Source organism: Rosa chinensis, chromosome 3 (genome assembly GCF_002994745.2).
Source record: "Rosa chinensis cultivar Old Blush chromosome 3, RchiOBHm-V2, whole genome shotgun sequence".
Taxonomy (NCBI): Eukaryota; Viridiplantae; Streptophyta; class Magnoliopsida; order Rosales; family Rosaceae; genus Rosa; species Rosa chinensis.
Genome location: NC_037090.1, coordinates 10,718,786 through 10,740,808, shown reverse-complemented (window position 1 = coordinate 10,740,808; position 22,023 = coordinate 10,718,786). Strand labels below are relative to the sequence as shown.

General features: G+C 38.4%; 3 protein-coding genes across 6 annotated transcripts; 1 reads left to right on the top strand and 2 right to left on the bottom strand.

Annotated features, from left to right (window-relative positions):
- Positions 1–365: 365 nt before the first annotated feature.
- On the bottom strand, positions 366–7,219 carry LOC112192571 (RNA polymerase II C-terminal domain phosphatase-like 2). 4 transcript variants are annotated; one of them, XM_024332365.2, is made up of 16 exons: positions 6,756–7,219; positions 6,026–6,496; positions 5,286–5,496; positions 4,833–4,990; positions 4,641–4,711; positions 4,446–4,551; positions 4,267–4,350; positions 4,030–4,165; positions 3,562–3,923; positions 3,395–3,452; positions 2,681–2,802; positions 2,536–2,589; positions 2,148–2,244; positions 1,865–2,025; positions 1,175–1,248; positions 366–994 (listed from the first exon to the last, which is right to left on the bottom strand). In XM_024332365.2, the coding sequence occupies exons 1-16, from the start codon at positions 7,023–7,025 to the stop codon at positions 883–885; spliced, it is 2,547 nt and encodes an 848-aa protein (XP_024188133.1). In that variant the 5' UTR covers positions 7,026–7,219; the 3' UTR covers positions 366–882. The 4 variants fall into 4 exon arrangements, 2 of the variants coding, with proteins under 2 accessions (XP_024188133.1, XP_040372260.1); XR_002933557.1 differs by having other exon boundaries at positions 927–994; positions 1,624–2,025; XM_040516326.1 differs by lacking the exons at positions 366–994; positions 1,175–1,248 and adding an exon at positions 1,272–1,437.
- Positions 7,220–8,465: 1,246 nt separating this feature from the next.
- Positions 8,466–9,355, top strand: LOC112191947 (clathrin light chain 2). The gene is made up of 2 exons (XM_024331439.2): positions 8,466–8,675; positions 8,772–9,355. Exons 1-2 carry the CDS (start codon positions 8,539–8,541, stop codon positions 9,205–9,207), a joined length of 573 nt encoding a protein of 190 aa, XP_024187207.2. The 5' UTR covers positions 8,466–8,538; the 3' UTR covers positions 9,208–9,355.
- A 730-nt stretch (positions 9,356–10,085) lies between these two features.
- On the bottom strand, positions 10,086–17,787 carry LOC112194093. Its single transcript, XM_040516947.1, has 12 exons — positions 17,256–17,787; positions 17,044–17,149; positions 16,546–16,663; positions 15,354–16,298; positions 14,794–15,051; positions 13,141–13,218; positions 12,805–12,955; positions 12,071–12,183; positions 11,506–11,716; positions 11,055–11,289; positions 10,747–10,897; positions 10,086–10,657 (listed from the first exon to the last, which is right to left on the bottom strand). The coding sequence occupies exons 1-12, from the start codon at positions 17,425–17,427 to the stop codon at positions 10,289–10,291; spliced, it is 2,907 nt and encodes a 968-aa protein (XP_040372881.1). The 5' UTR covers positions 17,428–17,787; the 3' UTR covers positions 10,086–10,288.
- Positions 17,788–22,023: the final 4,236 nt, after the last annotated feature.

Genomic DNA, 22,023 nt, shown 5'->3' with positions numbered 1-22,023 from the left:
GACCACTTTCTAATTAAATTTTGCGATATCATAGGTAAGATATAATTTTTACTTTTAAGACCTATTCCAAGTAACGGAAATCAAAGACACCTAATAAAAAATAAAAAATAAATCACAAATTTCCTGACTTTGAAAAAAAATATAATACCACGACTCAAAATATTAATCGTATTTTTTTTTTCTTGATTATTGACATTTATTTAGTGTTTATACAAAAAAAAATCAATTTTTTTTACGTAATTGCTCATTATGACTTCTCGGACTCCTGTAAATTCATCTTGCATAATGGTCAAAAAGATATACATGTTGTCTTGACAAATTGCTTCCGATAGAATATAGATGCATGGAATGAATTGCCAATATGATTGAAGCTGTTATACGTTTGTAGACTCATGAAAATAACATTGGAAAAAGTCATCTGCAAACGCTTCAAGTAACTAAAACTTGTATGAGTCTACTGTACAATAGTGCTCGGAAGGGAGGTAGAGGATCATAACATGATGTTAAACCTAAGATGCCCTGAACAAGAAGAGATGACAATCCCCAAGTTCCCCACATTCAACTGGAATATCACTATGTAAGCAGGAAAAGATGGGGGCAAAATGGGAAAAAAAATCATAGCCCACCTTTCCAACAACAATATTACAAATACTCCTTCACCTTTGCAATATTTAAAACAACTACGCCAAGTGAAAGAGATACTTCGAGTAGTATGAGATGCCAAGTTATGCCTCGAAAGCCCGCTCCTTTTTCTCTCCTCTCCCTCTCTGTCACTGCTAATTGTAAACCAGAGAAAGATGGTTCCATTGGACTTTGTGGGATCGTCACCTCATTTCTCCGAGAGGGAGGATGCACTAGCAGAAGGACTTGATTGTGATGACTTCAGTCCTGAGGTTTGTCTTTAGGGCCCTTCCTCAGCCGAGAATATGATAGGTTTCGTGGACCGCCCGCTAGTTCTTCCTTGGATCGTTTATTCGAAAGAGACTGTAGCAACCTGCAAACATTGTTACTAAAATAAGAATTTGAAAGCATGAACATGAATTAGGAGCATTAAACTCATGGTTGAAGAAAGTGCCATAAGCCAATATCTGATCATCACTTTCTACTATTGGTCAATCATACAGCTGCAGATCCGGGAGATAAATGGCTCAATTTCAGAAATTGCCGGTGTTACCTTGGGGAATTGGCACGCTTTTGAACTTGCTGACTCGCCACAGTAGAAGAGCTCCCAGGCTCACCTTCAGAAGCCTGTGCATTTAGCATTGAATATTTTAGTCAGGTAAATTTTTGATGATTGCATGTACTAGATTAAGCTCTAGTGTTTTCTATTTGTCCAGAAAAGGAGTCACTAAGGGTGCAGAAACTTCACTCTCACAGGAAGAAAATGGGCATTGCATATGTTAAATCCAGTATATAATTTGAGGGAAATATGGGAATCTGCGAGATTTTTAAAATCTTCATGCAGTGAGGGAAGTCACGAGGGAATAACCCTACTTACAATGTTTACCGAAGAGATAACTATCAAAAACTCTTACAATATTTTAAAAAAAAAAAAACTAAACCAAGTACATGGGAATACTTGGATAATGGGTAGAAATGAGGGACAGACAACCAATCCCGTACCTTTCAAACAGGAATTAATGGAGCCTAAAAGGCAGCATTAGCTGACATGAAGCCACTCCCCTTTCAGTGTTTAGCCATCACATCTTCGTGCGATGCAATATGCAAAGTAGGAGTGGTTTTCCTTATAAAACCACTACCCCTGATCTGGAAATGTCTTGCCCACATACCCTTTATCCAAGCATCACCTATGTTTCTGAACATAGAAAATAATCAAGTAATGAAAGCATCATCGAATCCCCACCTCAGAAGTACTTTCTTTTGGCAATCCATCTTCCGTTAGCCCCTCAGCTGATCCTGGACCAACTATGTCCAAAACAAATCCGTTTTCATTTCCAAGAGAGAGTTTATCAAAATCTTTGTCCACTGCTCCAGATTGCGGTGCAATATATGAGACATATTTTTCTGCAATTTCATATTTAACATTTGGCTGGTATAAGTGAAACCGGCACACACAGGAAAAAGGAAAAAACAAAACAAAACAAATGTGAGGAAAACAGAGAATGTGGCTTCAAGAATAATATTACCAGCCAAGCTGTGAAGTGCATTCTCAGCAGCCTGTTGTTGAGCATCCTTTCTTGTCCTTCCTGTTCCAAAACCAATCTTCTCCCCAGTGAAGAGCACCTTTTTAAGAAAAAGATAAGAGTCCAAATGATACAAGATTACTTTCTAATGATACCAAGTAAAATTCAAAATGTAACAAATGGAAAATGAACTTCAAATCATTTCCCAGTTTTCTAATTCATTCCACCAAAACCGAAACCAAGAAAATATATTCCGGCTTATATTGAGAAATGCCACACAATAAGACAACATTTTAAATTATATGTGGGTATTCATTGAATTAGTAAGAGCTCTGTAAGTTTTAGCGAAAATTACTGAAATACAATTGAATATACATTGACTTCCACTGACCTCAAAAGAAAACTGCAAATCGTTACTGGTGCTTATAACAGCCTTAAATTCAACCTGTGTCACAACATGAACTCCATTAAAAATAACAATAATAAATAAAAATGAAAAGTCTAGATGGGGGAGGAGGGACTTCAGTTATTTGTACCTTTGAGCCGCATCTCCGTCCGATTTCCTGCAGCACACCAATAGATAAAGGGGACGGCAGCGCGTTCACTTTTCCAGATTCTTTTTTAAAAGAAGATGCCTGATTCTGAGACACACCAGCCTCTGCACACACAACCAAATAATAGCTAAGTACAGTCACAAATGAAAAACAGTAAAATGAAAAGACACCTTATTATGAATTCTCTTTTTATTTTTCGATGTAAATGGAAGTAAACTATACTAGAAAATTATTTAACACACTTATTTCATGATCTTTCTAATGCTCAGGGGAAGACAAAAGGCCATTTTGAGTTCTGAATAACATCTCCCACTAAAGAATTCCAGCTGCATGAGATAATAAGAAAAAACCTAATTAAACTATCTAACTAAAAGGAAAGGTTAAATTGAGTGGTCACCCATTCCACACATTATGAATGGATTTAACAAAATCTATGTTATTCTCTCCATTGAAGATGGAGTTACTAAATGTCTCATATGACTCGCGTACAAATGATAGCCTATAGTAAATAACAGACTCCTGGAACAAGAGACTTTGACTTGCTAGCATATGGTGCACCATAATATATCAAGTAGACCTTCTCGGCAAGAGTTTACTATTCCAATGAAATAAGGAAGTGATTACAGTTTATAATGTGAATCATCCAACTGGCTTCAATAATATGAGCTTCTTTACCATGTGAAACAAGTCACCTACCTGATAACACACTTGGAAAAGGAAGATTTTGCTTTGGGAAATCATGTCCAGAGCTAACCTGCAAATAGAGCAAGTATTGAGTGTTAGAGTCCTTTGAGCTACACCTCAGTTAAGATTGGCAAAACCAGTTAGTGATTCTTAATGAATTTTTAGCAATCAGAACAAACCTCTTCCCTCCTTGCCTCAGATGTCTGAGAGAGTAAACCAGTCGGAGCAGACTGTTTATTAAGACTAAACGGATTCTGGTGAATCAGCTTCTCAAGTTTTAAGACATCAGACTCTTGACCAGAAACAGGAGGTCGAAAACTTAAATGTCCTCTTTTATTGTCATCATCCACCAACCATCCTCCTTGTGCATGTACTGTGGATGCTGAAGTTTGTGCAGGTACTCTAGATGAATTTGGGGGTTCACCAGAGCTTTGACTCCTTATATCTAGGCAAGGATTTGTACCAAGAAGTCCTCTCTTCATGTTATTATCACGATCAGAAAAGCTGTCTCGTCTAACAAGAGGTCCAAGCAAACTAGGTTCTAAGGCATAACCAAAGAGAAATTAGTATACAGTGTAGGCAAATACGGTACAATGCAATATGTATAACCAGGATATTATAAAACTAGCATCAAAAGACTCCCATACTCTGAGTAGGCATGACCGGTCTCAAAGATGTTGCACCAGGGACATTGAGGACAGTTGCTACAGGTTTCTGGGAGTTGTCAGGTCTTAACTCAGCATGATTAGAATAAGCCATTGAGTCCATAACACCCTTATCATCCTGAGAAGGATTACAATTGTATAAGTGCACACAAATCATCATGGCTAATACAGCACACAAAGCAACAACAGGAACACTGCAGCAAGGAAAGAAAAGCTTACAGGTTGGTTCAATCTCCGTTCAACTTCACCACCATGCATTCCTTCACTAAAGGGAGCAATTCCATTTGGTACAAAACCAGCATCCTGACATCAAAAGCATTTAGTTGATATCATAAAGTATACAGGAATAGTAACTTTCAATCAATTAATTAAGAATCATATATGTTCAATTCACATACCTCTGATATCAAGTAATTGCTCACATCAGGAGAAGGAGGTAAATTTACCACCTCATCTTCATAAAAAACTTCAGAAATTCTTCGCAAGAAAATTTCATCGAACTCTCTGAAAACAAGTGGCATTACAAAATGACTTAGAAGCAAGTTCTTTGAAACTCACATTTATTACAATTAACAACGTAATGTTAATCTTACTTAAAAAAGCAGCCCCTGACATTGCATGCAACATTTCTTGCTACACAGAGGACAGGAACGGCATTTGCTGTCTGTCGAAGAAATCAAGTTAAAAACTACAATGGAATAGGAAGAAGAAAATAATTTATCTAAATAAAATTTGCCAAATACAAAACCAAACTCATACAAGAATAAACTTATAAAATGAAGTACCTCTGCTTGAGGAGCATAATAAGGAGTAAAAGCTGGAACTACATGAACTCGAGGTTGATCCTTATCTTCCCAGACCTTTGAACGATCATCAATAACCATGGCCATCTTTGGATGGCACGTTCCAAGTTGGAAGACATTGAGTAAAGATTTCCGCGAACCTAATGAGTTAAAACCCCGGTCAAAAACATAAACAAAGAGTAAATAGCTACCCCACAGACCAATATTTTAAAACAGCTAATCAAGATATGCAATAGGACTAGTTACACCATCAGGGCCATCCCTGACGATTTCTATTTCATACAATAAGATTGTGTTCAAATAATGCTGATAAAACCTTGTAAAAATGGCATAATAACTTCAACTTATAAGTATTACAGCTCAACAGAAAATAAGGGTCTATCAAGACCAATTATGATATAAGCTACAATATTACTAATATGATGGCTTGCTTACCTGATTTGACACAAACAACACGGTCAAGAAGTTGCTTTGAACCTATTAGTTGTCCTTCTGGGTCTAGAAGCCTCCACATTTCTAATGCATAGTCCCTTTCAGCCATCGTACAGACATGAACTTCAAACCGCTTGCGTCCTTTTGCTGTTAAATAACTTCTCAGATCTTCCCACGCAGGCCGTAACCTGACCAGCACACTTGTATCACGAACCTGCAGAGGAAAAATGAAATATACTGTAACCTTTCACATGCTAGTATGAACTATCAATAATGTGTAACGAAAAATGCAGCAACTCTGATGGGATGACTACTTATCAGTATTTCTCCTTTTTATTTCATTTTTAATTGTCTGGGTACTAGTATAAAAGGACCAACAAGCTAAGAGACAAATGTTGTTAAATAAGCAGTGCAGCTGTTAAAAAAACCTAGGCAGTGACACCGCCTCCTCAAATGCAAAAAAGTATATACCTCAACTACGCACATAATTCTTGTACAGCCCTAACATAACCCAATCCATCCCTACATTGGTATTTAACTACCCAATCTATCCCTACATTGGTATTTAACTCCTGGTTATGGATGATATGTTCTTATACACAGCATAATAGATCTATTGAATCTTCCTAAACCTCAGCATTCAATTGCACACATAAATAGTTAAGTTAGCAGATATTGAAACTTGTACAATTAAATAAACAATAGAACCGAGAAAACAAACAAGCATAGAAGTCTTTCCAAACCTCGGGATTGATGCGAGTGAGCACGATGTTCCTGTCTGGCAACCTAACGATGGGCCGACGGATTCTCTCGTGGTTACCTGACAGTGGAGGAACCTCCTCCATTTGAATCTTATACACCTGTCCGTTATCCACCACACAATCATTATCTATATACTGCCTCAACAACCACCTATCGTCAATGTAACGTTTCATTTCATTAGACATTCCGGCTATTCGCGACGTTTCACTCTCTCGTGCAATCCAGCTTCGTAAAGCCTCAATTCTATCCTCAAACGACTTCATTGTGTTGGCAACAATTAGAGTCTCGTCGAGATCAAATACAATTGAGAGACACCTTGGGTTCAGCATTCCAAGAGAAGCATTATACAGACCTAAAGGAACCGAATAGCACCAAAAGCACGGAAACTTTTTCTGCTTACTTGGCATTGCCACCAAGTGAATCTCTTCATTCCCAACCAACACTACCGCCGTCTGCACAACAAAACCAAGTCATTCCGTTATCACACTACTTCGTCACCAACTAGGGTTCAAGACATTTACAACAAAACCTAGATCACATTCCTCTAAGCTATTCAATTAGCCAGCTATACTACCTCATTAACTAAAGTTTTCAGCCAATTAATGTAAATCCACATATTTTGGAACTATTAAACACATTTTCTCAGCATGTTAACCAGAAATCTGAACCAATAACTCGAAACGAAAACGGAAAACAATCGACTGAGTGGACCTTGAGCTCGTAGAAACAGGAGGCGTGGAGGTTGATCAAATGAGGCTGTTCAACAGGGGTGGCCGATTCGAGCTTGCATCTAACCGAAAATGAGGAAATCGTTTGGAGAACTGAGAGGGGTGGACAGCGTTCACTTTGCTGCGATATGTGATGGATTCGAATCTCGTTGTTCGGGAACTGAAATTTCCCCTCCGTCACCGGAATAGCGTCGAGCTCACCCAAGCACAGCTCGCCGTGATAGACCACGGACCTAAACCCTAAACTGCTCATTCAGATCAATTTGTGAAACCTAAGCGCGCCAAGAGAGATGGTGAATTCGTAAATGTTGGAAAGATCAGGGGGTTTTCTGTGGAAAAATTTGCAGTAATTTTCCAGTTTTGCCTCACTATTTCTCACTCTCTAAGACCCTCTCGCTCTCTCTCTCTCTCTCTCCCTATTTCTCTCCCTCTCTAAAAATCTAAATGGCCTTCGGTTTCAAACAGCGAGGGTGCGCTGTATTTATAGCCGGACAGGGTCAGTTATCGCAGAAATTACTGAATAGCCCTTCCGTACGTTACCTGTCGCTATTGCGTGTCATACCCTTCGCGGGTATTTGTGGAAAAAGTTGGGCACGTGTCTTATTTGGGAGGCCTTAATTTTTGAAGGTGCACTTATTGACCGTTGGATAGCACGTCAAACCAAAAAAAAAAATGAATATACAATTTTTATTACACTAGGCTTTTTACAGTAGCGTGAATATTTCAGCTGACGACTCATTGACTTGTGACTGTCAATATCTAAATGGGCCTCCACATTTTTAGTACGGATGGCCTAATATGGGCTTCATTCAGCTATTGGGTTGGGCCTCGAAACCGAATTGTTAAGACTCTTTGAAACTAGTGCCCAAGTATAGTTCCTTCTTCAAGAGCATCTTTGAGAATTTGGTATATGTGAAGCATGTGTTTTCACACAATGCATGCAATGTCCATGCATGTTGTGACTTGTGCGAGAAGATCGCAATGACTATCAAATTTATTTATTGTTGGAGCACACAAAACAAATTGTATTTTTATGTCATTATTCGTCTCACTTGTTGTTTTTTTTTATTATTTTTTTTTGAAAGAATTTCATTCTGTTTGTGAAAATCTAAGAAACTGAATGTTCGTTTAGTTAAACATTCTCATTTATATACTCCTTATATGAGGTTTAAATAACTTCTATTTTCGATTTTTGTCATCATGTTTTTACTTCAATAGATCTTAGATTTAAATCTTTACATACTAAAAACAATAATTTCTTGTGTCAAATAAAGATAAAAGAAAAAAAAAATTGTTATAAAGAAAAAGTGTTTTACTAGAAAGATGTAGCTTTATTCGTGGGACTTATAAAAAAAACAATTAAGGAAAAAAAGCCTTTAATCATGGGAAAGCTGCCTAACCTGTTAATCAAAATAAGAGTGATCACGCAGACTATCTTTTTCTCTCTTTTTTGTTTGGAGAAGAATCACGAAGACTAGTCACATGAAAAACAGGCACGTAGATTCCAGAAAATAAAGCAGGAAAAGAACAAAAATAACGTGGCACTCTTCCATTCGCTGTCCAGAACATATCTCTGCTCGGCAGGTGATTCCAGCCAATTAAAATTCACAGCGCGCCATGTTACTCTGTACCTAGTAATAGAATATCTATATTCCCCGCGTGACGGCGCTTTTAATTGATTCGAAACGAGGACTCGAACCGACTCCAAACAAACCGTTACTACGGAGCGAAAGACCCCCAGGGTCCGAGAGACAGAAAAGAAAACCATGTCATCGTTCGGATCCGGGTCTACCCGCCCCTTCGACGACGGAGAGACTGAATCTCCGCCGTCGATCTTTTCAGCCGGCGGTGGATTTGGAAGCTCCGAGGCGGAGGAGGGGGTTGCCCTGAGAGAGTGGCGGAGGTAATTAAGTGAAAATTGATCAGTCCCAATAGTAGTGGCAGTTGGAATTAGTTCTTGTTTGCTGACGTAATGGATGATGTTATATATGATACGCAGGCGGAATGCAATTGAGCTGGGGGAGAAGGAGAAGAAGGAGAAGGAGAAGCTGAAGCAGATAATAGAGGAAGCGGAGGCGTTCAAAGTGGAGTTCTACAGGAAGCGGGAGCTGAACGTGGAGAAGAAGAAGGCTTCGAACAGAGAAGTCGAGAGGGTATTTCTGGAAAATCAGGGCAAGTTTCATGCAGAAGCTGAGAGGAATTACTGGAAAGCAGTTGCGGAGATGATTCCTCGTGAGGTTGCAGCGATTGATCAGAAGAGGGGGAAGAGAGCAGACAAGGAGAAGAAGACGGGTTCTGTGGTTTTGATTCATGGGCCGAAGCCTGGGAAGCCCACCGATCTTTCGAGGATGCGTCAGATTCTGGTGAAGCTGAAGCAGAGTCCCCCTGCTCACTGGAACCCTAAGCCAGAGGAGGTGGCTGTGGCTCATGCTTAGACATATTGGTGTGAGTTTGAGTGATCCTAGACTTCATCGTAACATTGAAAATTATATAATCCATATTATATGACTATATGAGCATGTAAATTAATTTCTCTTCCATGCATGGCTTTTGGTTTGTTAATGTATATATTTAATTACTTAATTGGTTTAGTCTTCAATTTTCTGCTCGTTAGCTCAAGCTCCATATGGCATCTTTAGTGTGCTTTGATCATTGTGCCTCAAGCTTGCTCTAGATGAACAAGAGAAATGAGTAATGTTTGATCGCTGATTTTGATAGGATGAATAAGTGACTACCAAACTAGCTATCTGATAAGAGAACATTAATTTCTTTTGAGTCGATACATTAATGTTGATTATTTGCACACTCTTGGTGATCAGAGATTTCCAAAAGTCACGAGTTATTACAAGGTTCGAGCAAATAGCAGTGGCTTGGAGATGCCTGATCGAGTTGTTATATGATCCTAGACTTTCACCATAGTTTGGGGTTAAGTCCATGTGAGCATTGTTAGGCGCGCAGTGTCTCTTTTGAGTCTGCCAAATGGCTCTCTTCCATGGATGGACTTTGGAGTATGAAATAGATAGTTGGGTACTTCAAATTTTCTACACATTATATAGAAAAGATATAATATATAGATAGTTCCAGAAACATGGACGATATATGTTCTCTTCTGTGAGATGATATCGTATATTATGTTATCATATTGTCAAATTTATCGAACATTCAGATAAAAATCTATTTAATGGTGGAAAACAGTATTTTCAAATGAATACACAGATCACTTAGCGAAGGAAAATGAGGTTAGAATAAGTCGAGGGGCAGTAAGAGAACATTTCTTTGACATCGATGTAAACAATTGGTTAAGATTAGAATAGGTCGATCAATCACGATTCTCTCCAATGTAAAAGATTTATCATTTTATTTTACTAAAGATGGCATGGATATATCAAGCACTTGCATACTAATATCTTCGTCTCACTTCCTAGTTCCTACGTACTCAGCAAAGAGAAAAAGATGTCAAGAACCTGCAAAGTTTTGCAATTTTCCAACATTTTACTATGGTCAGCCAAAGAATAATCACCTGGGAAACATTTGCGTTTGAGATTCATATATATACGACTGGGTGGAAGTTACATCAGGATTTGCCAATGATTTCCCGCGTTTATCTTTATCTGACTGAGAAGATGATGTTCCCTCCCCACTGGCACCACCTCCATGATGAGGTGCATACCTCCTTGGCCTTGGTTCTACTAGTAGCTTCTCATTTAGCTGTACCTCTTTGGAAAGCATTTCCACTACTTGCTTCATGGCCGGCCTTTGATGCGAAGCTTCTTGAGTACAAAAGAGCGCAACCTTAATGAAGCGCATTACCTCAGCCTCTGGATATGCAGTCAATTCTGGATCAACAATTTCTATAAGCCTTTCTTCTTCTTTTAGTTTCCAAGTCTGCAGAAGCATTTTTATATTTGTCAAGAGTCTCAAAATAAGAAATCTGTAAGTATTACATCAACAATTAATTTGATTCGAGTATTTACCCATTCCACCAGAACCATCAGTTTGTCACCAAAGGCTGCCTTACTACTACTTCTGCCACTAATTATTTCAAGCACGAGAACCCCAAAGCTGTATACATCTGCTTTTTTTGTAAGCTGTCCCAAAAGTGCATATTCTGGGGCCAGATATCCACTGCAGGCACAGATCATTAGACGAAGTTACTACTTGAATTAATGATTTGAATTACTGAGAAAACCCCAATGACACTGCATTTAAAAAAAAATCTTTCAATTACTAAATGGCCCAAGATGGAGGTGAATGAAATGTGAAAAGTAGAATTCAAGCTTACACAGTTCCTGCCACTCTAGTACTAAGATGAGTGACATTATCAGGAAAAAGTTTTGCCAGCCCAAAATCTCCAATTTTAGGACGAAAGTTTGCATCGAGAAGTATATTGCTAGCCTTGATATCTCTGTGCACAATATGTTGTTCAGCTTCGTCATGAAGAAAAGCAAGACCAGTAGCTGTACCCAGGCAAATTGCTGCTCTCTGGGGCCAGTCTAGAGGAACATGACTTTTTGAACCTGTCAAAATAGTTGTTGAATTTTAGCACTTTTACTTACAGAGAAAATCATATCATGAAGTCATGAATTATTCTTTCAGAAAAATGACATATCGAAAAGGATAAGATCTAGACTTGCAGCTAGAAAAAGAGCAGAGCAAAGCAGAGCTGAAAGTCATCTCAATTCATAACATATGAAATATATGCCAACTTACAACTTTAATATTCTAGTAATTACCAAGCAAAGAACTTGCAAGACTGTTGTTCTCCAGATATTCATATACCAATATTCGGTGATTGTCCTCCACACAGCAGCCAATAAGCTCGACCAGGTTTGGGTGTCGTATTCTTGATATCGTGTTGATCTCTGTCAAAAATTCATTTGCTCCTTGTCTAGAGTCTGAAGAAAGACACTTGATCGCAACTTCTGTGTCATCTCTTAAAACTCCCTGCAATACATCGTATAACAGTATAAGAACTTTAAAGAGGTCCGCAATCTACTCTCTCATCTCAGTTTCAATACTAAAAAAAGTAGTCAATCTAGGACCTTTATGTCTGGGATTAAAGCATGTACAGTGGCAATTTGTGGCAATGTGGGATTGAAACACTCACATATTGAGTGTTTGCGGCTGTAATAAAGAGATTCTTGGTCCAGGAGGCTAATTATTATAGCTCCTTATTGAGCTACTTACATGAGTTTTTCTTAATCTCTATCTGTGTGTTTGAAAGTTTCCTCTCCAGATAATAGGGAATTGCAGTAGGAATTAATGCATTTTAACAAGTATAATGTTCATTGATATCACCTTATAGACAACTCCATAGCCTCCTCCACCTATTTTGTTTGAAGGATGAAAATTCCTGGTCGCTGACCTCAATGAATTATAAGAAAAGAGCCTTACATTGTTGGTAGGAATGCCTAAAGGACCATGCATTCCATACACACAGACAAAGAAACTCTGGTTAGATCAATTTGTCCAGTTCAGAACCAGCAAGAACCATAAACAAAGATCTAAAACATGCATATGTACTGGACACCTAGCCTAGCACACCCACATACAAAAAATCAATCTTTCTTATTCCCTTCAATTATAGTTCAGTTCATCAGTTGAATAGATGGTCAACAAATTTCAATTCCCTAGTGAAACTTGGACATACACATCTACAAATTACATGTATATCGACGGATCTTAAATCTTCTAGGAAGTATTGCAATGTGCTTCTAGATGTGAGATTTCTTATATAGCAATGAGAAGCTTGTAAAAGCTCTATAACCGTCTATTTAGTTACTAAAAAAAAGCAAAAGGTCTAAAGGTGCAAATTGGAAATTTAACAAAAACCCTTTTGCATCCACTTTACCAAAATTAGTTTGATTTTGAAGTTCAATATAGTACCGAATCGCTACAAACTACTATTTCTGCAAAGAACTTGACCAATGACCAGGGAAGCACAAGATGCAAATTGTACTGCTTTGCAGTAGAAGAGTTCACCTTAGTAAAAATGAAGAATTAATATGACCAAGTCATAGTCATTCTCTTACCTTGGGCTTGGCTGGAAGGTTCCAAATTCTTATTTCCTTTGCACCAATTGAGCACACCAAAGCAACTACAAACCATTGCAACATACAATTCCAATTCTCTACTCCCCGAACCACATGTCTTCTTGTATCTTAAACCTCTTATACCCCGAACCTTGAAATTCAGCAACCCACTAAACAGAAGTAAATAAACATGAGTACTCAAGATCTAGGAAGTGAAATTTGAAATAAGCAAAAGCTGGGAGCTTGATGAAAAACCTTAGTAAGAAATTGTAACTGAAATAAAGTGTGTAACAATTCACATTAAAAATGAGACTAACTTGGAATTGGAAAGCTGACCTGAACTTGAATTGGTTCTTCAGCAGCAAACAGGCCAAAAGGGTGCAATATGCTTATCTGGGCTTGTCTTTCTAAATTCTATGAGCAGAAACTGAAACCCAAAAAGTTCAGAGGCATACGAACTGAGACAGACTTGGAAAAGATTAAAATCCATGACTGGGTATGTATAAGAAATAAGAATTGGATTAGTGAAGGAGTGCTAAGGAGATTAGATAATGGGAAGGGGTCAAAATAGTTTGGTGTCAACAGAAACGAGTGCAGGAGCACGGACGACAATTGAGTATTGATGGTGACATTGTTATTTTAATTTTCTTTGTTTCACAGAACAGCTAAAGCTAAAACTCTGAAGTCTGTTTTGTGGGTTTGAGAGGGACTTATGGGAGCGCTCATGTTTCTAGTCAAAAGTCTATTCATTTGCTCCACATCTCCACTGAAACCATAAACCATATGTCCTTCCCCACTGAAACCATATGTCCTTCCCCACTGAAACGCTGACAATGCTTGAAGTTTCAAACTTCTTATACACACTTGCATTAATAGAATTTTAATTTACCAAACCCTAAATCAAGGCATCAACATTTTATTTTAAGTTGATGTCGAACAGTTTACTCCAATAATTCCTCCTTGGAAATGAATGAGTCAAACAATCTCTCTTCTTTCTTCTTTGACAAAATAATAGAAGATCACACCTGCCTAACTACTACTATTCAAGACCTTGATGTGAATCAATGATTGACAGCCCCTTGTTGCAATTGTTGAATACATCAAATTGTTGTTTGTTCAAACACTTTCAAAGGAAACGCTACAAACTACAAAGTTGATCCTTCTTCTTTCTAAGACTAGATTTTAATTGGACCTGAAGTTCCACAAACACAGAAAGTTGGAACTTTGAACTAAGAGGCCACAAGGTGTACAAGCCTTTGGGGGCAAATATTCTTTCAGTTATGCCAATTCTTTACTTTATCCACCTTTCTTTTTCAGATCGAGTTTTTTTCTTTTTGTCTTGTCTCTTGTGCTTCATTCAAAAGCGGATTATTGAAAGAGGAAGTCTTTTGAACTAAAGAGAGAAACGAAACAGACCTTCGCCCTAAGATTGCCTTGCTATTTTTTTTGTTTTTATTTTTATCTTTTTGGTTGGGAGATATCTCTCCATTTCTGAAACTAGAGTTGGCAAAACCAACACAAACAAGTAATTGTGAAAGGGAACAAGAATCAAGTTCTTTGATCTTATTCTTCTTTTGGTTATCTAATGTTAAAATGCGTAAGCTAACGTATAAGTTATCCAGACATGACCAGAATAGAACATATGAGCAGCAAAGCAAATGTAAAAGCTGAAGGAGCCCTTCAATTTTCAATAATTAATCTAGTACAAACAATCATTGCTAAACAAGTAGCTTAACAGATGACCCAAATTATGGCTCACCGATCGAATGTACCTGATTTTTGTTCCACTAACATAGTGAGAAGTCTAGAAAAGACATGCACTCGCGGACTTAGTTCTTTAAAATTTACAGTAGTTTAGCTGGCCTTCTACCATCAGCTCCTTTCGGGGATGTCTGAGCTTAAATACCACGTAGACTAGGCAACCTCGTAAAATAACAATGGTGGGAGAATGACAATGGATAAAAACCAATAATCCCGAACCAATTGTCACCTGCCTTGCTGGCATGCTGGAGAGGAGTTTCCTTTCTCACTTCCATGATCAATGTCCTCAATTTCACAACCTTCAAAGTATGCAGAAATATTGTTGACACTTGGTTCAGAGCTAGCATTGCTGCATGTAGCAAGAGGAGAATCCGTAGCATTAGTAGTCTTGCTTTTTGTTGGTCTTGTCCGGACACTGTACACAGAGGAGGCTGGAACTTTTGTCAGAACGGGATGTAGGTTATCTTGCACGCTTCGCCTTATATCCTGCAGAAGAAAATGCCAAAGTTAAACTATATACTGCATCGATAGAAACAAGCAGTGCAATCGAATATGACACAAGAACAATTGGTATTTACCATTGTACATGATAAAACCTGTCAGAGTGGTACATACTTTCATAGATCCCACTAATCATAAGCTGGATAACATTGAATGGAATGAAAGGGTTCAATGTCCAACACTATGCATGTTATCACATTATACGTTATGGTAACTGAAGGAAGTCCTGAGTCCTAACTATGCATCAAGTGAAAAATGTGCTGTTGAATAAGGAAAATGATGCATACCATGTGTCTCATAGCCATATCGAAGGATTTCTTTGAAAGTGTTCTTCCAAAGCCTAAGCTGTCAGAGGACAAAGACTTCCCATCAGGATTCTTCTGAGTAGAATGGTCATACTGCTTTGGTGGTGCCAATTTCCTCTGGTTCACTACTCTCTCAACACTTTGGGTCCCCATAAGTACAGGATTTACATCATCACTGTCATTGGGAGATGATTTACTTGTGACTTGACGAGAGTACCCATTAGTACTGGCAGTGCCATGTGAAGCCCTTCCTCTAGAAGGTGAACATGATTGCTGTCTAGGTTTTCCACTAGAAACAGCTCCAACAGAAGATGATCTAACACTTGGTGCCCCAGGACGAGCCCTAGAGGCTGAATTTGGCCTTTGTGGCAAAGTGGTTCTCAAATTTGGTGGAGCATCAAGTGAGAAAGCAGGCATATCTGAGGATTTCGACCTAGATTTTACTGTTGGAGAACTTCCACGTGATGGCGCAGGATTTTTCGAACTTGGGGGAGCTGACTTTGATACTGAAGAAGAACGGCCACGAGGAGCAGACAGTGCAGGTGTACTTGATGAACTTGGTAGGCGAGTTGGTGTTGCTGATCTTGACGTTGACTTAGAAGCTGGGACAGAAGATCTGCCAGTTGGTGTAGAAGAACGCACGGTGGATCTAGAAGGAGTTGAGGACCTCACTGGAGGAGCCACTGGCTTAGCAGATGGTAAGGTGGTTCGTGAATTGGGTGTGGAGGACCTTGATGGCTTGGTTGATGAAGGTAATGTGGTGGGCCGTCCAGTTGGTGTTGCAGATCTACGAGGAGCAGCTGTTGGCCCTCTTGATGGTGAGGGCCTCCTGTTACTAGTACTGGAAGAATTCGGTCGTGATGGCAATGTTGACTGCTTAGATGCTATTTTGCTGTCTGAAGCAGCCTCTAACTTTGTGTTTGCTAGCTGCACCGCCATTTTCCAAATCATGACTTGATACATAAAACCAAACTCACAAAATAAATAATAAAAAGATGAGACGAGATTCAAGTCCAAGAAATCTGATGTATAAGCTGGAGAAATATTCAATTAACACATGATAGAATAACAATACTGCAACTGAGTTGAATCAAATGTAGGAATGCTGCACCTCATATCGCAAATTTGACCATTTCTATAATTATGCAGAACTTATGTTAGCTAGAGTTCTTACCCTAGATTTTGGAGGAGCAGAATCACGCGCATTAGGTTCCTCAATCTGACTAACTGAAGTCTTTTGCGGTTCCATCTCCAAGGATGGAAATAGAGGGGTAGCAGGTGGAGTAATTAGCCTGGACAACATAGAAAAAGTTTATCATAAATCCAATACAAACCATCCTATGACATTGCATTATAGATTCCATAGCATAAACATATGTAATTTGAACAAAAACTTGTACCATATGAAATCTCAACCAATGAAATGATCCTCAGAAACCGATTACTCCTAACATGTCCTAAAAGTTTAGATCTCTACCACAAAACAACACCCAATTGGCCAATTCATTAGTCTTAGCAAAACTTAATCCCGATTTGGCAACCCATCTTGTGCAAACAAAGTTCCTTCATCAATTCAACCAGTCATTACACAATGCCTAGTAATCAGACCGCTCAATCAGCTCATCACAAACCACAAAATCAAAGACTCAACCTTTAACATGAACTCACTCACCAATCGTAGTCCGATTTCTCATTCTCCGAGTTCAAAAACTCATCCACTCTACTCCTCCGCTCCGGCGCCGCCGACCCATTAATCTTGTAAATCGCCTTATCATACCCTGCACAAAAAAAAAAAAAAACCACCATGAAAAATCAACACCAAAAACAATCCAACCGTAGAAACATAAAGACCGAAACTTTCAACAACCCAAAACGCCGTCGTACCAAGCGGTGGAGGAGCAGCATCGAGCTCGTCGCCGCCGCCGTTCTTGGTCGGAAGTAGCAGAAAGTTTCCATTTTTCTCCTTGTCCTTGTCGCGGCGCCGCATCTCGAGAAACAGAGCGAGCTCTTCGTCTCTGTCGTTGGCATTGACCACCTTCCCGAAGCTTCTTTCCATCTCTCAGTCTAATCAGTCCAAGCAAGCAATGAATACAGAGAGGAAGGAGAAGAGGGGTACGTATAAGAAGAGAGAGGAGCTTGTGGCTTTTGGGGGGAGACAGAGGAGGTGGGATTTCAGGTGCTGGTTTTTGTATTATTAGTGATTGGTTTGACAAAAATGGCGGACCAAAAACACCCGGCTCTGTTTTGGAAGCATTCAGATATTTGAAAAACGAGTCTCATGGATTGGAGCAGAGGGGAGAGGGGCTTTAAATGGTTTGATATGGAAGTTTTGTGAAGAGGGCGGAGGTGGACTGAGATGGGAAGATAATCACGACAATGCCATTTCGGGTTTTCGTTTTGTTCTAGACGTGGCCTGTTCTTAATCATTTGTGGGGGGAAATTGTTAAGCAATGGTTGGCTTGTGATGATAATCTATGGACGTGAACTTCAGGATGCATGTGAATGGTTTTTTTGTTAGGTGGATTCGTGAGATTTATGAGACTTTTTTTTTTTTTTTGATCGAAATGAGAAGTATGAGAGTTTAATTTTAGTAAGTTAAAAAAAATTATCATATTATTCTGTGAGTGAGTGTGTCGTTCTAATCTTTAACGTTTAAAATGTGTGAATTACAATTTTATGGCATAATAAATCTTTTCTTTCTCTTCGTGATTTGATTTTGCCAGTCAGTGTAGATTGTTGGCTTGTGATGATAATCTAAGATACGTGAGGAGTTTTGAATAGGAAGATTCGTGAGAAGTATGAGAATTGACATTTGTTTATTCAGCTAATGAAATGTAAAAATTTGATAGTATCTTGATAAATACTCTTCTTCGTGAGTAAGAGATTCTAACCTTGTTAATATTTGATTTCATGATCCGATTTTCCACTTTTTTTAATGAGAAAATTGCATTAACCAATTTAGATAATTACATCAGCAATGAGTTGCAAACCAATCATGTTAATTCTCTATTTAGTTGCAAACCACACTACAAAACTCGACAAAATGTTATTATTGAGTTGTCAACTCAAGACTTTATATCAGATAATATGAGTGACAATAACAATATTCCACATATTATGATTGTTTAACTTACGATAACATATTCTTTGTTAGACTTCACACAAAATTTGACATGTTAAATAAACCACCACCAATCAATACAATATGAAATGTCTATTAGTCATATTGTAGATATGAAATTAGGTCCTTGTATACATCTTTGAATACCTAATATTAAAGCCTTAAAAATAGAGATTAGAAAACAGAAAACTAATCAATCAACAGGTACCCATTACTAGTTTGACAATAAATAAGTGGATTTTTATAAATTATTTATCCTATGATTCTTCCTACATTTTCGTTAATCCTACTCTTTGAAAAACAAATAAAAGACTAAAACTTTCATACAATACTTGATAACTTGCAATCTCCGAAACCTCATAGATAACATTTTCAATTGTCAAAATACACATTGAACGCCACCTTGCATGAAGAAGAAGCTCGCAAAGTCCCAAATCCCATTGCTTAGGGTGTTGAACAAATTCGAAGCCAATGACGAAGTTGATTGATTCGTTTTGTTGTGTAGTGGCAATGTCGTAATTAAGTGATTATACGGACCCGAATTCGCGAATGAGATTCAAAACAAAAGGGAAACATTCCCATTCCGGAGCAGCAGTAGTGCACATGATGGGGAGGCCTGGCGCCTCTTTGACTGGTTGACTCGTCGTTTGGAGAGGAATTTTAATTCAAAGTTTGTCGTTTAAAAGATGCTCCAGATTTGAACGTGGAAGCCATTCCTCGAGATTACCTACTCCTCATCGGAGGGCTCTGCTTTTGGTCGGAAACAATTAAAGGGGGGAGGAGTCAGGGGCAGCCATTGGCTGGGCCTCTCCTCGGAAAACGTGTAATTCAAATTTTGGTATCTGCTCTCCATGGACACCCTGTTTGATTTGATTCGCTAGTAACTCAAGGATCATGGGCCATGAGGCCCAACTTGCTTATCTATCATCGTAGAAAATATCGAATATCAAATCTTTTTCCGATGGTTAGTGTCATATTATTAAAATTCTGAAAGTTTTGAAGTCATTTAACGGTTAAATTCTTGCCCGAACTCGATTAAATCAATGAATAAATCTTTTTTCGATGGTTAGTGTCAAATTAATTATTGTTAAGGTATCGAACTCGATTAAATCAATGAACAAACCGAATCTATCCAACCTGAACAGTTCGTGTTCATAACTGTAAATTGCAGTTTTAGATACCTTAACAATAATTAATTTGGTTGAAAATTTGCAGAAGTGATCTATACATTAGGACCTAAAAACTAAACGGTTCAGATGTAAATATGTGATCGAAAAGTGGTCAAAATATTGAAATCTGTTCCTTAACTAACGGACCTCCTTAGTAAAGAAAAACGGTATGTGTGTGTGTGTATTTTATTGGAAAATGAAAAATAGAACCAAAGAAATCTTGGTCTCAAAATTCTGTCCAAGTAGCAGGCCAATATGTCACGCCCGAGTGTTCGGGTCTCATACTTCCTCATGCTTTAGGACCCGGTGCTTGTCACTGTTAGCGAATGGAATTTTGCAAGAATGAATAAGTAATCACTAATCAGTGCCATGACCAAGAGAATATATAACAGGTAGGAAGCCAAGGATGTTCAAAACACAGAGGTCCACAGCACATGAAGCAATTCTGTCTATGCAGAAAATATTAAAATATTAACAATAATAATTACAGGTAACAGGTGGGAAGATATTCATGAAAACTTGCAAACAAGATTGAGCTGAACAACTTTCACAAGGAATTTGCACCAAGATTACATGATCAAATAAGAAATAAAGTAGCATAGTCGATCAATTAAATTGTCAATCATAATATTCATAAATACTCCTGGCCCTTTAACCAAATTCCTAAATCTTTTTAAGGGAAATCAAGCTCCTCTTAAGACTGGACAGATTAGGGGTTTCATAGAAACACTCCTTAGATCCAAAAAAGTACTGATCTATCAGCTTCATCTTTATCTATGAAGAGTATGTCATGTGCCCATTCATCACAAATAGCATACTGAAAATCAAACGCGTGATAATTTGATCTAGGCATTTTGCGATTTATGATGTACTCTCGCATCCACTCTTTTTTATCGTAGTCTTTCATCACCCATATATCGATATGGCCATACATCCCCTCAAAGTCATCAAGTGCAAATTTAGGGGCAAACATGGTAATCTGGCAACCGGTAGCCGGAGTGGAATATAAGTCCCTCTTTCTCGAAGTTAAAAGAAACTATATTGTATCCACCACCTATTTCACGAAACAACCAATGCACGTCTACATATATACGCGCACACACTTTTCCGGCGATAAAAATAACCACAAGAAAACTTTGACAGTATCAGTATCTCCTGCCATGAATTTTGCCTAATTCAAGAACTTGGCCTACATAGCAGTTCTCCCTGGTCTTTGTACTAAGAATGTGAGAAACACGAACAATCTTGTAGGTGTTAGTGATACCATCAATCCCATACCACAAAAATCATTGCGGAAACTTTGAATATTGGATGTCACTAGTTGGCAGGTTTAGGAGTTCTCCGCTCAGGGGATTGACCAAGAAATAATCTCCATGTTTAGAGCCATCCTTGAAGCAAAACAAGTCGTAGAAACCAGAGTGTACTTTGTAACCCTTACCGATCGGTTGTGGACAAGACTTCTAAGACAATAAGTTCACCATTGCTGCCATCGTGATTTATCAATTCCATGGCCGTTACCTCTATTTTAGTACTCCGGCAATATGACTCTTCAAGATCAGTATAGCTCGAGATGTTGCTTCAGCAATAGCATTGGTGGCTAGCTATGTGGAAACGCATGTGCAGCTTAACAAAAGAGGGGCACTCGACTATGTCTGACAAGGCTGGGTGCCTGGGTCTGAGAAACACATCGGAGGCAACGAACTGACTCTACAGGTAATCTCGTAAGGATGTCCGAAAGGATTTCCATGGGAAGGTCCATCAAACTCATTTTTGCAATTCCCCTCTCTGTCCGAAAGAAAATACTAAATACTGATGAATCAAACAAAACTAATATTTTTATTAGGGGATCTCCGTATATAGCTCCTTTCTCTCTTGCTAGGGATTCAAACAATGGATTTTGTGTTTACGTATAAGCCAGAGGGGAAAGTTGCATGCCCAAATGACTAATTACCCCTGGCTTTGCGCACAAATCACAGTATCTTCTGACATTTTAATGAGGGCCATTGTGACATTTCAATAATTTCATTTGATAAAACTTCAGAGAAAAAGGAGAATGTTCATGTCCAAGTAGGAATCATTGAGGTCTGGAGTCCCGTTCATGGACGACCAGTTTATTGTGTAATTTGCGAGTCATTGTTCAGATGACGTCGGAAAAAGAGGTGTATATAGATGATATGGTTAGCACTTAGCCGTCCTATTACTACACATATTGATGGAACTCAATTTACCTGTGTCAAAGTTGTGTTCCATTATGCCAAATTCTTAGGGTTAGTTTGGAATTACTGTGACTTAAAAAAAAAAAAAAAACGGTTGTTATTGTGTTGTAAGAATAATCAGCTATAAATTAAAACATGTTCGCATT